The 17,356-nt window shown below is 41.8% G+C and overlaps 1 protein-coding gene across 4 annotated transcripts in view; it reads left to right on the top strand.

Moving 5' to 3' along the window:
- The window catches only part of AP1S2 (adaptor related protein complex 1 subunit sigma 2), a 144,463-nt gene extending 131,889 nt beyond the window's left edge, over positions 1 to 12,574 (top strand). For all 4 annotated transcript variants that reach the window (XM_089693639.1, XM_089693643.1, XM_089693645.1 and 1 more), the window contains one exon: positions 1,961 to 12,574. Coding sequence is in view for 1 of the 4 variants with exons in the window: in XM_089693643.1 (XP_089549769.1) it covers positions 1,961 to 2,008 (48 nt within the window). In the remaining 3 variants the exon portion in view is untranslated. The remainder of the gene's footprint in view (positions 1 to 1,960) is intronic.
- The last annotated feature ends 4,782 nt before the right edge of the window (positions 12,575 to 17,356 follow it).

Genomic DNA, 17,356 nt, shown 5'->3' with positions numbered 1-17,356 from the left:
CATTAAAGAGTTCCTAAATTAGAAACAATTCTAGCATACAATCACATTAAACTGTATATGGTTAGCTCTACAAGGTCACTGACAACATGAAGACAGACCTAGTGACTGCACAGATGTACAATGACTATATATATATATATATATATATATATATATATATATATATACACACACAATGGCTTCTGCCCCTCATATATTATATACGCACACTCTGATATAGAAGACCAGACCCCAGTCCCGGAGCTTAGCTTCCCTCACACAATGCTTGCCGCACTAGTCTCACTGTCCACACCCCACATTGTATTATGGACTACAGCTGCTGATCTGCAGTCCCCCAATCATCAACACATCATCCACTTCCCTCTCAACAGTCAACATGGGAGGTAACTCAGTGATTGACCAGACAAAGACTAGAGTGACAATGCCTTGCACCAATCAAAACGAGGACTGGGGTCCTTCCCACTGATCTGGAGCCCTTTACTTTTGTCCCGCAGTGGATCCCCTTCCTGCCAAGATGGGAAACCCTACAGTGGCAGAATGCCAGGGGCCAGTCACTAGTGTGACCTTTGAGACCCTGGTAGTTCCGCCACTGACACATTGATTTCCTGCACACACAATAAGGAAATTCAGTCCTGAATGTGCAAAGTAAAAATAGCACCAATGTCTACTTGTTTTAGATGCTCCATTCAGAGTACCAAACAATGTTCCCCAGAACTGGACCTAAGGACCATGCATAGAGGGAATTGGCTAGCCTCTCCTAAGAACCTTTCCTCTTGTCAGCTACTTTTTGCCATTTGGGCACATCAAGGGCATTAATTAATTTAATTGGCGAGAATTCCACCCATTGAAATTAATTCATGCTCAAGAGCTTGACGCGTGTAGTATTAATGCGTATTTCCATTCTTTCAGTGTTTTTTTTTCTGCCAAAACACAGCTGCTCCTGTAAGCGCTGGCAGTGGGGGGTTTTCTGCCTTTAAACACCCCTGTCTGTAAACAGCTCTAAATGCCTATGTGTGCATGGACATGTAGAGGGAGATTTACTAAAACTGGAGCATGCAAAACCTGGTGCAGCTCTGCATAGAAACCAATCAGCTCCCAGGTTTTATTGTCAAAGCTTAACCACTTGACAACCAGTTGACGATTTGCTTCCTTCCAAAAGCAATCCTAGCAACTAATTAGGCTTTGGATTGCTTATACAAGCATTGGGAGGGGGTGTTCTCCTTCCCACCGCTTTACGTGGCCTCCAGAAGCCTCTCTCATCCCTCCAGAAGACCAGAGTGACCAGCCGACTTCTGCTGCCTGACCTTAGAGGTAATCAGAGACTGGAGCGGCTCCAAGCTTCTCTATGGTATAAGAAACGATGAGCATTTCATCACTTCTAGTTTTGCCAGATGTAAACAGCACAATTGGGAAAGCATCTGATCACATTGATCTTGGTGTGATCAGATGCTCTGAAGGGCAGAGGAGAGTTCTGGGATCACTGCCTATTGCTATCACAGGGTATATTTATAATCCCAGTGATAAGTATAAAAATTATAAAAAAAAAATAGCAAGTGAGAGTGTAAAATTAAAAAAAAAATTAGAATTAAAAACATTTTTTAAAGTGCGGTGTTACAAATGTGTGTGCATGAGCCCTAAAATGAGACGTTTGTTCTATAATAACCTGTGGATGGGGGGGACTGTCTATTCATCTCAAATGTTCCAAGATTTGGGGAAAAATTGTCTGCAGGTTGTCTGGCAGTGTAGTTATCTTACTGTCATGTGAATGTGGCTGCACTATAAAAGAGGAAAAGCAGCTAGTGTGTACAAGACCTTATCCTTTTCATGGATGGAAATAACTAATCGTGATATGCTAACCATACTCCAGTTCAACTATTGCCTGTGTACTGTAACTTGCTTCTTACCTGTTGCTATGTTTTGTTGTCTGGAGCTGATTGTAGTCCTTGTGTTTCCTCCATAGGAAGCAGAGACACCACGAAGCGTGCTGGAAGAGATTGGACTGACATAAACCTCGGGTCCTGTCAGCGATGCCTCTTTGTTGTCACATCAATGTCCACTGCCTTCACCTCAGTGTTAAACTAATAGTGTAAGATGCTGTCTGTCAGTATTAATGTACTGCTAAGCTGCTTTAGTTGATTCCTCAATGAAAAAAAAAAAATCTCCATATAATGTCAGCACAGTGATCAAAAATCGTATAAAGGGACTTGGACAGTTTGCTATATCCATGATAAATTTTGAAGATTTTTTCTTTATTATATTTTGGGTCCATATGAAGGGAATATTTTATTGTACATCTGTTTCAGACACTGCCTGTAATCTAGATCAGTGTGAAATATATTGCTGAGTAAAGTAGAGAAGTAGACTTTTTTTTTGATAACCAAAGGCCATTTTAATATATAAAGGGATTATGAAAACTGTTTACCACTGAATTTTGTTTTTTTTTTTCTTCAAATAAACCAAAGAATGTGTGCGAAGCTCTGCCGCAGATGCTGATTGGAAATATCCCTGGGTTTTGATGTCGCCTGCGACCACTGTACAGGAATAGCTTCAAAGGGTATGCTTACAAAGTGGAAAAGGCAAATCTAGCAGTGTCTGAACATTAAAGCTCCAGCCATTGTTAAACACATGAAACAATTTGGCCAAGTCTATTTTATTTTTATGGATTTGGATTAAAATTTTTGATCTCTTTCATGCAAACATGGCTAAACTAGAGCCAGTAATTTTTGGTATTTATATAATCTCTTGGTTTAAATTAAAGGACAAGCTCCATCTTTAGAGAGGCTGATCTCTCAGAATGTGAAGTACATTCTGAAACAGATGATATTTACATGTATCGCATTCATAAAAAAAACACAAAAAGTCCTCCTATCTTCCAAGTATATAGTAGCACTAAAGACATTTCCCTTCAACCAGTCATGTTCATGTCTATAGAGATGGGGAGGAGGGGGGGACTGTTGCAGACACCAGGAAAAGACGGTAGAAATGAGCTGGTATAATAAGTCTTGTCTGATTGATTTTCCAACCAAGAAACATCAGTAAGCATGTTCTGACAGTCAGTGTTCCAGTACTTCCTGTAGTGTGCTGGCCATTCATGCTTCTTGCACATTTCTGTTGGCCAGTGACGGGCCATTAGGAATGTCGGTTGTTTTCTTAACAGCAAGCTTTGCTACTTCCCTAAAGTTTCAGAATGACCTAGAATTTGGCAAATAGGTACCTGCATATCCCTGCAGCAATTTATTTTTCCCCAGGAGTCTCTTTAATTCTACCTTTTTGACCATGTTTCATATTATATCCATATTTCACAGCCCCTCTTTTACCTGAATTGCAGGGATCCTTTTCCCTAAGCATCTTGTTTTTCTTGAATTCAGAGTGGCTGTGTGTGGCTCCACCTACACAGCCATATCATCTATTCATAGGGATCTGTGAATAGAAGACTACAAGTCCCATGTACCACTGTGACAGAGAGATTCAATGGAGTACAAGTGCGGTGACATCAACACACTTGTAGTCCATTGATGATTTGCTCCAGCCCCATAACAGTGGGTCTGTATATTTCTATGGACCTGGAGCAATAGTCTGCAGGGGCCTGTGCATTGCATCTGTGATGCACTGATCACAGTTGCAATGCTATGCATGCCCCAATGCAAAAAATTAATGAATGCACTTTTTTGTTTTGAAATATGAATGTGTGTATTTTTACAAAAAGGTGGAATATACCTTTAAAATGAGAAAGTTGTCACAACAGAATTACAGAGAGAGGTATATCATATTTGTAAATGTATGCCTCCAAATTCCCTCTAAAACACCTGGAGGGAATTCTCATTGTATTTGGAAGTACCCGTTACTCCTAAGTAGACATTTTCCCTGATTTTTTTTTTTTTAGGAAAATTGGAAGATTTCTTAAAAATTGGAAAAAAAAATTATTAGTTTTATAAATTGAAAGTCATTTTGTTACACTGGGAACGTGAAAAGCAGTGTATATAAAAGTATGCTTGAAATAAAAGTACAGTTTATTCAGTAAACATAACTTGCTCTTTAATATTGTATTTTTAATTACAAGTAGAATAACAAGGACAGTATAAATTAAGAACATTTCAACCAGTAGCAGAACTACCAGTGTCACAAAGGTCGCATTTGCAACCGGGCCCTGGTGTTCTGCCCCCATACAGCAGGAAGGACAGCATGGATGCTCAGTGAAGAGCCTGCACCGGGCGTTGTCTCTGTGGTAAGGGGGGCACACAGGGAGCTTCTGCCGCTTCTCTTGCCTGGCAGGAGAGACTGTCATTCTCACTACTGTTTCAGTCACTCCAACTTTGTCTTATCTCTCCTTGTTCCTGCAACCGTTGATCACTCCCATCCTTCTAAGCTCCACTCCTGACCTCAGCATGTTCTCCTTCGTGTCACTTCACCTTTTTCCTTGGTCTCACTGATCCCGGCTCATCTCACCTCCAGCAGTCTGCACCTCTCTCTACTTTCCCTGGACAATCATGCAGCAAGTTATCACCGATCCTCCTGACCTTTCTTCCTGTTGCTTTATCTTTCTCCTGTCTGCTTTACACCCCAGAAATCTGTTTACTACTCTAACTGTCCTGTTTCTATAATGCAACCTTTGCACTTTCTCTGCACACCTTCAGGCTCCATGCACACTAGCGTTTTTTTATGAGCTCAAAAAACGCTAGAATAAAAATTTGGATGAAAACCGCTGATAGCATTTTTGCTCCAGCTTATAGTAGCGTTTAGGAGCATTAGCGTTTATTAGTGTTTTTACAGTACATGCAGAAAAAAAAGCTAGAAAAAAGCTGTTAGGAGCATTTTAGTAGCATTTAGGCATGCCAGAAAAATGCTCCCAAAAGTATGCATGGACACATAGCGTAACACTATTTAGCTACATAGTTACATAGTTAGTCTGGCTGAAAAAAAGACAAAAGTCCATCCAGTTCAACCATAGGAAAAAAAAAAAGTTATAATGCTATACCCACAGTTGATCCAGAGGAAGGCAAAAAAGCCCCAGGAAGGCATGAAACAATTTGCTCCTGCTGGGAAAAAAATTCCTTCCTGATCCCCCGAGAGGCAATCGGACATTCCCTGGATCAACTTTACCTATAAATGTTAGTATCCAGTTATATTCTGTGTATCCAAGAAAGATCCAGGCCTTTTTTAAAGCATTCCACTGAGCTGGCCAGAACTAACTCTTGAGGGAGTCTATTCCACATTTTCACAGCTCTTACTGTGAAGAAACCTTTCCGTGTTTGGAGATTAAATTTCCTTTCCTCCAGACGTAAAGAGTGCCCCCTTGTCCTCTGTGATGACCTCAAGGTGAATAGCTCTACACCCAGTTCACTATATGAACCACTGATGTATTTATACATGTTGATCATATCCCCCCTTAATCTCCTCTTCTCAAGAGAGAATACATTCAGTTCCTCTAATCTTTCCCCATAGCTGAGCTCCTCCATGCCTCTTATCAGTTTGGTTGCCCTTCTCTGTACTTTCTCCAGTTCCCCAATGTTCTTTTTGTGAATTGGTGCCCAAAAGTGAACTGTATATTCCATATGCGGTTTTACTGATGAATTGTACCGGGGTAATATGATGTCTCTCTCTCTGGAGTCTATACCTCTTTTAATACAAGAGAGGATTTTGCTCGCTTTAGAAACCACAGCTTGGCATTGCATGCCATTATTAAGCTTGTGATCTACCAGATCTCCCAGATCCTTCTCCACCATTGATTCCCCCAGTTGAACCCCCCCCCCCCTAGTATGTATGATGCATGCATATTCTTAGCTGCTAGGAACATAAAAAAATCACGCGGATAACAGCTTCCAGGAGCTCAAACAAAACACTAGTGTGCATGGAGCCATACTCTACTCTTCATGAACACATACTCTTTTTACACAGACCCCCACCTGTTCACTCTTTCCTTATCCCTAAGGCCGCTTTCTCATGGATGGACTCCACTGTCTACTGATCCCCTCTGAGCAGACAGATGACAAATCCGTGTCTGCTTCGTTTATGCATAGCGGACCCAGACACCGCCTGTCCATTTACACCCAATTGCCATCCAATCCGCTGGACAGAAGGGGAACAAATCCCCATCTGTCTGTTTTAGTGAATCAGATTGGATATCTGTCACTCCATAGAGGACAGTGGAGAGTCCAATCGGGTCCCCCTGAAAATCGCAAAGGCGAACTTGATCAGTCCAGGGGGTCTAATAGTGGACTCACATAAGTGTGCTCGCAGTTTGGTCGCAGTGTGATTGTGGTTTAAATGCAGTTTAAGGTATGCTCCTAATGAACTATTTTAAGACATGCATTTTCATGAAAGCACACAACGTCCTTCATGCTGCATATTTGATGTGCTTTCAGAAAACGCACTGCCTAATAGAATTCAATGGTAGTGCATCTAAAACGAAGTGTAAAATGTATACCATTAAACCACAGCACACCGAGGTGAGCCCACTATAAGGCCAAGTTCACATCTTTGCATGTCAGGAATGAGCACACAATTGTGGCGTTGCTGACACACATGGAAACATACTGACCTTTAGTAGACACGCAGCAGTGCCATTATTTGTTAATGGTACCCCCACACATCTGCTAAGACATGCATTTTCACATGCATCAAACCACATGCTGTCTCAAAAGTGCTATCTCAGCAAAGCCCCCAACTGGGCTGTTAAAAATAAAATAAACTTCTAGAAACTGTTTAGAAAAATTTAAAAAAAATTATTAAGGGCTTGTTCACACATGCTTTGGTCTCTGAAGATCAATCGGCATTCAGATGGCTCTTCAGAGATCATTTGACAAGCAGTAAGGAGGTGTATTACCTCTGCACCGCCTACTTTAACCCCTTCAACCCTGCACTAGCATGCCACAACCATGTGCATTGCACGCAGTTGTGGTGTGCTTGCAGAGCAGCACCATTCACTTGACAGGGTCGAGTTCAGCATGGGGTATAATTCATGCCACATACCAATGGGAGGGGGCCCAGGACCGATGGGAAGGGAGGGGGGGGTCAGGGGGCCACTCAGAGTTTCTTGCATCGGGCCTCTGAAGGTTCTAGTTACGCCTCTGATTTCAGGTGCATCTCAATAACTTAGAATATCATCAAAATGTTTGTTTCAGTAATTTAGTTCAAAAGTGAAACTCCTATATTATGTAGATTCATTGCACACAGAGTGATATATTTCAAGCATTTCTTTTTTTTAATTTTGATGATTATGGCTTACCGCTAGTGAAAACCCATAATTCAGTATCTCAGAAAATTAGAATATTACATAAGACCAATAAAAAAGGATTTTTAATACAGAAATGTTGGCTTACTGAGAAGTATGTTCATGTGCAGTATAGTATGCACTCAATACTTGGTCGGGGTTCCTTTTGCATGAATTACTGCATCAATGTGGCATGAAGGCAATCAGCCTGTAGCACTGCTGAGGTGTTATAGAAGCCCGGGTTGCTTTGATATCGGCCTTCAGCTCATCTGCATTTTTGGGTCTGGTGTCTCTCAAAACCTCACAGATTCTCTATGGGGTTAGGTCCAGCGAGTTTGCTGGCCAATCACGCAGTGGTACCATGATCATTAAACCAGGTATTGGTACATTTGTCAGTGTGGGCAGGTGCCAAGTCCTGCTAGAAAATTAAATCAGCATCGCCATAAAACTGGTCAGCAGAGGGAAGCATGAAGTGCTCTAGAATTTCCTGATAGAGGGCTGCACTGACTTTGGACTTGATAAAACACAGTGGACCAACACCAGCAGATGACATGGCTCCCCAAATTATCATTGACTGTGGAAACTTCACACTGGACCTCATGCAACATGGATTCTGTGCCTCTACACTCTTCCTCCAGACTCTGGAACCTTGATTTCCAAATGAAATGCAAAATTTACTTTCATCAAAAAATAGGACTTTGGACCACTGAGCAACAGTCCAGTCCTTTCTCCTTAGTCTCCAGCCTCCTTAGCCCAGGTAGGACGCTTCTGATGTTGTCTCTGGTTCAGGAGTGGCTTGACACAAGGAATGCAACAGTTGTAGCCCATACGGCTGTGGGTGGTGGCTTTTGAAGCACTGACACCTGCTGTAGTCCACTCCTTGTGAATCTCCCCCAAATTCTTGAATGGCCTTTGCTTCGCAATCCTCTCAAGGCTGCTGTTATCCCTGTTGCTTGTGTACCTTTTTCCTTCCACTCAACTTTCCACTAATATGCTTGGATACAGCACTCTGTGAACAGCCAGCTTCTTTAGCAATGGCCATTTGTGACTTACCCTCGTTGTGGAAGGTGTCAGTCACTGGCTTCTGGAGAACTGTCAAGTCAGCAGTCTTCCCCATGATTATATTATCTATTGAACCAGACTTGAGAGACCATTTAAAAGCTCAGAAAACCTTTACAGGTGTTTTGAGTTAACTGATTCGAGTGTGACACTATAAAACTACCATATTGAACTTTTTCACAATAGTCTGATTCTCTGAGATACTGAATTTTGGGTTTTCACTAGCGGTAAGCCCTAATCATCTAAATTAAAAGAAAGAAAGGCTTGAAATTTATCACTCTGTGTGTAATGAATCTATATGAGTTTCACTTTTTGAATTGAATTTCTGAAATAAATGCACTTTTTGATAATATTCTAATTTATTGAGATGCACCTGTACATGAGAACAGTGGTGTATTTAGGTTTTGTGCTGCCCTAGGCAACAAAAAAATCGCCCCCCCCCCCTCCCATGGAGAGACCCTGACACTGACAAATATGACAAATACCCCCCTCCCCCACTATAAGAGCCTGATATTGACCAACAACACCCCACCTGAGAGAACCTTCCACTACCATCACCCCCCCATGCACTGGCAGCCCCCCACCCACCCCGGTGAGAAAGAAGACACTCACCTTCACAGCACCGGACATCCCTGGGAACAAGAATCAGGCTCTGCATACACCATCAGGCAGCCCTCAGCCTCTCTTGGATCCCACCTGGTGCCCATGCTGTGTGTGTCCTTTCCTCCTTCCCTTCTTTCGGGGGGGCGGCGCTGGCCCCCTGAAAAAATGCCGCCCTAGGCAAATTCCGTTTGCCTTGTGGTAAATACGCCCCTGCATGAGAACAGTTAACCAACCCCTTCCCCTCATAATAATTTAAAAGCTTCCTGCCAATATGTATTTTCAGTTGACAATGCTGATCCAGAAGCATATATTGCTCTATGAAGAGCTTGATCAATGTTCTCCTGCTTTTCAGGTGTCATTTTATCTATAAATGAGGGGATTATGTATTTTGTGACTATGTGGTTTGCAGCACTTCCTTACTTGAAGATGCTGCTGGTAAAGAAACACTTTGTGATGATCCAGTAGCAGCAGAGTGTTTCTGGAATGGGAACTCTGAAGAGAAAAGCTACTTGCACTTTCATTATGGCCCTCATCATTTCATTCCATAAAAATATTTTTTAATGTCTTTAGGACACATCTGGCATGTAAGGATGTGTTTTCTCATCCTTGTAGCATTTGGAAAAGCATATTTCTTCTCACAATATCTGCAACTTGCAGCTTAGCTCTAAGCAGAAATTGCACTGCAAACTCTAGCTGTTGGTTTCACCATTTTACTGAGAGGAGGAAAAGAAAAAAAACACTTTATTGAGCAGACTATAGATAAGTATTATGGTGGGATGATGGAAAACATTAATATGAATCATCTAAAGGTTATAAAGATAAATTTGTCAGACAAATATACTCTCTTGCCTGTCAATTAAGGCCTAAGAGGACAGAAACTCATCTACTGTATCCCAACAATCACCCAACTGTAGGAGGTACAGTCTGTCCAACCATAGATAAACTAAACTGAGACCTTTCCTTTATAGTGCCCCCTAGTGAAAGAAATGCATATTTCTTTTGTTTGAGAAGTAGTGTTACCTGAATTGTATTCCAGGATTTGCTTGTCTTCAGGTGAGAGAACTTGCAATAATTTAGGACTTTACACAAGGTCTCAGAAATCTTCCATCATGGTCTTAAATACTATGTGTCAGCTATATTGTTTGTCATTGTAAAAGAACATATTCCACACACTTTTTTTTATTTTTCTGGGTGAAAAGAAAAAAAATGGCTTTGAAAAGAACAAGAAAAAAAGTTGTGTTTCCAATTTTTTCTTTTTTTTAACTAGGCCTTCCCATCTCTACTACTAGTACAGAATTTATCTATGTCACCTGGTGAGATCTGGTATTGCTGCATGACCAGAAAGCACAGTTATGCTGTACACAGGGAGGGTGAGGCTTTGTTTGATGAGATTCTGGGCGGTAGACAACTCTAGATGTTGCTAAAGCAAAGAACCGTAAGAAAAAGGGTCCTAATTTTATCAGAAATCCCTTTAGAGCCACAAATTCACTTTACAATGTAGCCCTTCATCAGAACATTCTTACATTTCTTTCACTCCTTGCTGGTTTCACATTCCCAGAGCAAAGAAAATACCTTGTACTTACAGGTATGGGAGGGGGCTGTCATATTGGAGGTAGGGAGCCCGCGCTGTGTATGCTCTGACCAGAGATACAGATTAAATTTACACAAAGCTGTCCTTTCTCACTCTCGGCAGCTAAATTGAGCAGTGGGATGGGAACTAAGGGAAAGCATGTGCCACTGGGGAGGGGGGCAGAAGTGTGAACCTGTTTTACCCTGCATGGTACATGTTAATTTCAAATAAGCTCCAGCTTTACTTCTTCCATCAATCCTCAGGTTCTTAGTTATGATAACTCATCTGCATGCTACTGTAAAGCTGTGTAATCAATGACATGCATATATATGACTGTTACATGCTGTACATTTCATCCAGTGAGCAAATGTCTTTTCCTTTGTCTGTACAATAATACTGTCTCTGATGCTACAGCACGGCCAAGGATTTCAGGCTGTGGTGTCTTATAAGCCATATGCTAACAGCAGATGTTTTGTTATATCATCCACATTTGATAATGGGCCATAAACATAAGCAGCTGCAAACATAATGGACAGCTATAAACTACTCATCCATAAGGGATCCAGGCTGTAACTCCTGTGTTCTAAGGCCTGGTTGACTCAGGATTATATTTGTAAAGTGTAATATGAGGAGCATTATTTTGAACTCAGCCCCTGGGGAAGGTGTTCAGAGTACACATACAGGGTGGCTCTATACTGGCATCCATTTGTATGAGACCTAGTACAGGCACCCCTTACACTGTATGACATCTGTCCATCTCTTCCTCAGTGACAAGTGATGAGGAATAATTACACGACTGGTGAAATATCTTGCTTTGGTCTTTTTAGTTACGCCAGTTGTAGATTATTCACAGGACCTGAAGCCTGCAAACAGCAGATTTACCCAACTCCTAAAGGAACTTGTGCTGAGAGGTTGCAATTATTGACTTCACCTTCTAGTGTCTCTGACCTAGAATATTCCATGCAGTAAGTGAAGTAACAATTTCTGATCTGCCTTTGTTATTGATCATGGACTCATAATTGAAGCTAAGTAGCACTCTCAGAAGAACAAAGTCAGTAATAACAATCTGCATATTTCCTTCAGCACAGACTTCCTTTGAAGCAACTGTCACCGGGGAAAAAAATTAAACAAAGAATCCTGTAAAAGGCACATTATTTACTTGTCCCAGCGCTCCTTTGTAGCATCTCTGCTCCACCTCTGAGCAAAGTCACTGAAGGGATATTCTCACCCAATAGAGTTTTGTGTGTAAAGGATGTCTGTGTCCTCATTGGTTCCTCCTACAAACCCCTTTATCCTGTAGAAATGCAGAGGCCAGCTGGAGGACACAAGCATCTGACATGCCCATAAAATGTGAAGATCGTTCAGGTGCTCTTCATAGGGGTGGAGCGCACTTTCTAAGAACATGCCCCAGGACGAGCAAGTACATTTCATTTTTAACAGGAGCCTTTAGATTCTTTTTTTTTCCCCAGCATCAAAGTTGCTTTAAAGCTGAAGTATGGCCAAAAACCATTTTTGTATATTTTCACAGTAAAAATAATCTGTATTCCTTCTAATAAAGTGTATCATCTCTTTGGCTGCTGCAGCATTCTTTTAAATCTTTACATATGCAGCCTGCAGTCCCCTGTTGATACCAAATGTCCATCACTGAGACTTGTATTGCTGGCTGCAATAGAGATATCATAGGAGATTGTGCCCTCCTCCATTCAGGAAAGGCCTTGCAAAATAGGATATGTAGCAAAGATGGGACACGCTTCATTAGTGGCAACTTATTTTTAATGTGCAAAGCAATAGGTTTGGCCATACTGTAGCTTTTAGAATGCATGAAGACTTAAATGTTTAATGAATCCCAGGGTATGTGTTACCCTAACAGTAAGGCACAATGACAAGTATTTTATACTTCTGGGTGAACACCATAAGGGCTCTCCTAGGAAAGAGTTGCAGTTTCAGCAGTGAGTTTGTATTATTAAAAAGTTTTAGTTTTGTTCTTGAATTGTCTTTATAGTTTTTTTTCCCCATCTCTTTGTGCTTTGCTGGACTAAGCTTTGTTGTAACTGTGACAAATAACTTGCGTGCTCATTGTCTTTGTGTTACACGTCATTTCATTTGTAATAAACAAAACATTTTTATGCCAACTGTGTCTCTCTTTCTAAAATGTATTTAACAAAAAAAACAAAATCCATGTGGCTTTTACATAGAGAATGTTATGTTCCACAGCACTAGGTAAAGGGGGTTTTGAGAGTCCAATGACCTTATCTAGCCCCAGGGAACAGTGTGCAGTCGCAGTGGTCAGCACTTTTCCCTTGCAGTGCCGAGGTCTTGAATTGAATTCTCACTAAGGCTTTATTCTGCATGCAGTGTGTATGTTCTTGTGTTAGTGTGGGCTTTCTCCCTTAATCCAAAAACATGCTGCTAGAGAAATTAGTTTCAGTCTAAATTGATCCAAGTATTTGTGTATGACTGAATGCATGGTGAGTCACTGCTGTGATTGGTAATTATATCTGAAAGAAAAAAAAAATCACGGGTTGGTGGTAGTTTGAGTCAAAACAAGATTTCTGAGATGGCTAAAAGCTGGTCATACAGCAAATCAGTCAGTGCTTGATTCAGAAACTGTGTGATTTCTTCGCTGTTTTTACAGAATCTAGAGCAGCTGCGCAAGGCGACCAATCGGCTTATATCTTCAGCTTGCTCAGTTAAAGGATAAGTTCACCTTTCTGACAAAAATAATAAATGCACATTTATTTTGCACATAAAAAAAAAATGTGCATTTATTATTTTTGTCCAAAGAAGCCTGGAAAGCATTGCACCAGTGATCAGTAGATTGCTGATGCCATGCAGGTCTCCTGCAGACCTGTCAGAATATCTGCTTGCTGTACAGGATATACGAGCAATCAGATATAGTGACAGGAAGCTTCAGTGAACTACCACCTTGCTCCACAGCGCCCTGGTAGTTCATTGAAAACTACAAGCCCACAGCTGCTAAGGCTGTTGAGACTTGCAGTTCATTCATTTATTAAAGTCCATGAATGAAGGACACCGCTGTGTGGGTGGAGCCCTGCACAGCCACGCTGTTTTCAAATCTGGCAGAGAGCACAGGGAAACCTCTCCCCAAATTATCTGTCAGAGGGAGGGGGCGCAGAGGGCGCAGCTGCAGCATTGGGAACATGTTACATGTTCCCAAAGGTGAACTTATCCTTTAAGCTTTGACAATGAAAGATAAATGCTGATTGCTTGCCATGCACAGCTGTTCCAGTTTTGATAAAATTCCCCTCAGTTTTTAGGACAAAAGGCTTTTAATTTGTGCACTTTAAATAAAGTCCCTGCTTATGTGCTTTACTATAAATTGTTAAATGGGGAAGATTATTATTATTATTATTATTATTATACAGTATTTATAAAGCGCCAATAGTTCACTAAGCGCTGTACATTACAAAGGGGGACAGAACATGTGACAGAACAATTCCAATACAATGCAAGACATGAGGGGATCGAGGGCCCTGCTCTTTCAAGCTTACAATCTAGGAGATGCATTTTTACACCTAGTATATAATTTATTTCCATCTAGCTATCACTTCTATGGGCACAGCCATTGTACAAGGCAAAATGACAGTAGCTTGTTTTATTAGGAAAAAGGAAACTAAGCATCCTCCATGATGAGGAACCAATAAGAGTGGCTCCTAATTTCTAGTGACAACCCAGTCCCAGATATGGTACCTAGTTCTGGGAAATGTCACCTTAGGGACCGAATGAGAGAAGGGGGTTAAAGGCCAAAACACACACACAAAAAAAAAAAAAATCTTACGATAGTTTTTAGTTAGCACTGTTTGAATAACCCAATAACTTGACCCATTTCTCTGAAGAGTGGCTTTTTTTTATCTACACCAGGGGTGTCCAAACCTTTTTCAAAGAGGGCCAGATTGGATGAAGTGAACATGGTGGAGGGCCGAACATTTTTCCGAACATTCTTTGAACCATATCAATTAAATGCAAATAAAATTATTTTATGTCAAGTTACTTGCAAACGACATACTTTTCATTTCATAACATTAAGATCAACTGACAGCTGAGTTTTCACAATGTATTGAAAATAAATTTAAAAAAAAAACTTACCTGCACTAATGTGAAGGGTGAAAAAGGTAGCTGGAGCTGAAGTCTCTGCTCGGCAGCCGGGAGGGGAAGAGAAACACACTTCACGCTGGAAGCCCGGCCCTCATGCGCACTGCTCTCAAGCAGAAGACTCTGCCACAGAAGGGAGGGCCGTGCGACGGCCGCATTTACACAGACCAGGAGAACGTGCCGCAGACAGGCATGCGCACTGCCCTCTGCTCTCAAGCAGAAGACTGTCTGCCATAGAAGGGAGGGCCGTGGGAGGGCCACATTACACAGAGCAGGGAGGGCTGTTGGAGGGCAGTATTAAACCGACCCCCGGGCCGTAAATGGCCCGCGGGCCAGACTTTGGACATGCCTGATCTACACTAAGAGTGGTTTTACTTAAAACTCCTAAAGCACTTTTCTACCATAGTCTGTCAGCCTATAGTGAGCTTTAAAGCGGAACTTCACTCTCTGTCAACATTTACTAATTTAAATCCTTATGCTGTGAGCATTAGTAAATAGATAGGAAAGTACATCATATTTACTTGTCGTAACCTTTTTTTTTTAACAGTTCTTCAGTTGCTTTCTGGTTTCTTGCCTAGACAAATGGTGTCATACATCCCAGGAGTCTTCAGGAGGGGAGGAAGGTGGGAGGGGTTTTCTCAGATAAGCACATTGTCCTGCCTGCATGCCTGAACTACAGGCAGAGAGATTCCAATTAGTAAATGCTACATGAATCATCTTCCCTTACTCAAAATGGCCACAGCTGGAAATGCCAGGGAGTGTTTTTAAAAGTGATTTCCCAGCAAAATAAAGCATGGAGACACGAATGTGCAAGTTTGGTTTGAATATTATAAATTAATTAAATAGAGTGTGTGGTGCTCAGATGCAGTGTAGCTTCACTTTAACCACTTGATGACCGGACTATAGCCGAAGGACGGCTACAGCATGGTCGTCTAATTTTGGGAAGGTGTCATATGACGTCCTCATGAACCATGCCTCCCCAAGCACCCAGCGAGCTCTGTGATCGCTGATCATATGAAATGGTAAAAGGCCAATCACAGTGCCCTTTTACCACTTGATCAGCTGTGTCCAATGACACAGCTGATCACAATGTAAATAGAGTTTCCAGTTATCGGCTGCACGTTCCTCACGCTGAGGAAAGTGGAGAAACAGTAATCGGCAACTGTATTCACACATCAGAGGAAATCAGTGCAGCCCCAAGGGGACATCAGTACAGTCCCAACAGTGTCCATCAGTATTACCTATCAGTGCACAGTGAAGGAGAAAATTACCTGTTTGCAAAATTTTATAACAGAAACTAAGAAAAAAAAAAAAACTTTTTTTTCAATTGGTTTGGTCTTTTTTCATTTGTTTAGCAAAAAATAAAAAACACAGTGGTAATTACCTAGGAAAAAAAAAATTTCATTTGGGTACAGTGTTGCATGACTATGCAACTGTCATTCAAAGTGCGACAGCACTGAAAGCTGAAAATTGGCCTGGGCAGGAAGGGGGTGAAAGTGTCCGATAGGCAAGTGGTTAAGCAGTGCTAAAGCTTGCTAAATGACAGCTGGTTTAAAAAATAAATAGGCATTTTTGGAATCTAAATCTTCACGTTTAAGTTGTTTTATTAGTGGAGCATTACCTTTTAGGAATGTGTGTGCTGTCATTCAGTTGCATTCCGTTCCTGTCAGAGCAGAAATGGTAGCCTAGTGTCAAGGCTGTAAGGCCCCCATAGAGACTGGCATGTCTTCTGATAACTAACACTCTGTCCATGCTGCTGGAGGATAAAATAGTCAATTATGAAACTTCTCTTTCAAGGCAGCAAAATTACGTGAGAACACATGGTCAAGCCACCCTGCTGGAAGCAAAACTGATCTTCAGTAAACCTAACCCATCATACTGGCATTTCATCTTTCGTGGGCTGCAGGGACAATTCTATAGGAGGGAAAAAAAAAAAAACCACGAGCATACAAATAGATTGCTCAAAAAAATTTAAAGGAACACTTGGGAAAAACATCAGATCTCAATGGGGAAAAATCTCATGCTGGATATCTATACTGATATGGACGGGGTAATGTGTTAGGAACGTAAGGATGCCCCATCGTTGATGGAAATGAAAATTATCAACCTACAGAGGACTGAATTCAAAGACACCCCGAAAATCAAATTGAAAAAAAGATGGCAGCAGGCTAGTCCATTTTGCTGAAATATCATTGCAGCAACTCAAAAAGCTCCTCGGTAGTTTGTATGGCCCCCATAGGTTTGTATGCATGCCTGACATCGGGGCATGCTCCTAATGAGACGACGGATGGTGTCCCGAGCTATTTCCTCCCAGATCTGGACCAGGGCATCACCGAGCTCCTGAACAGTCTGAGGTGCAACCTGGTGGCATCGGATGGACCGAAACATGATATCCCAGAGGTGTTCTATTGGATTTCGGTCAGGCAAGCGTGGGGGCCATTCAATGGTATCAATTCCTTCATCCTCCAGGAACTGCCTGCATACTCTCACCATATGAGGCCAGGCATTGTCGTGCACCAGGAGGAACCCAGGACCCACTGCACCAGTGTAGAGTCTGACAAAGGGTCCATGGATTACATCCCGATACCTAATGGCAGTCAGGGTGCCATTGTCTAGCCTGTAGAGGTCTGTGCGTCCCTCCATGGATATGCCTCCCCAGACCATCACTGACCCACCACCAAAACCGTCTTGCTGAACAATGTTACAGGCAGTATAACGTTCTCCATGGCTTCTCCAGACCCTTTCAGGTCTGTCACATGTGCTCAGGGTGAACCCGCTCTCATCTGTGAAAAGCACAGGGC

The sequence above is a fragment of the Staurois parvus genome, unplaced genomic scaffold, assembly GCF_062004578.1.
Source record: "Staurois parvus isolate SC_StPar_1 unplaced genomic scaffold, SC_StPar_1.0 ptg000635l, whole genome shotgun sequence".
Lineage (NCBI taxonomy): Eukaryota > Metazoa > Chordata > Amphibia > Anura > Ranidae > Staurois > Staurois parvus.
This window is presented reverse-complemented; position numbering and strand designations above follow the sequence as displayed.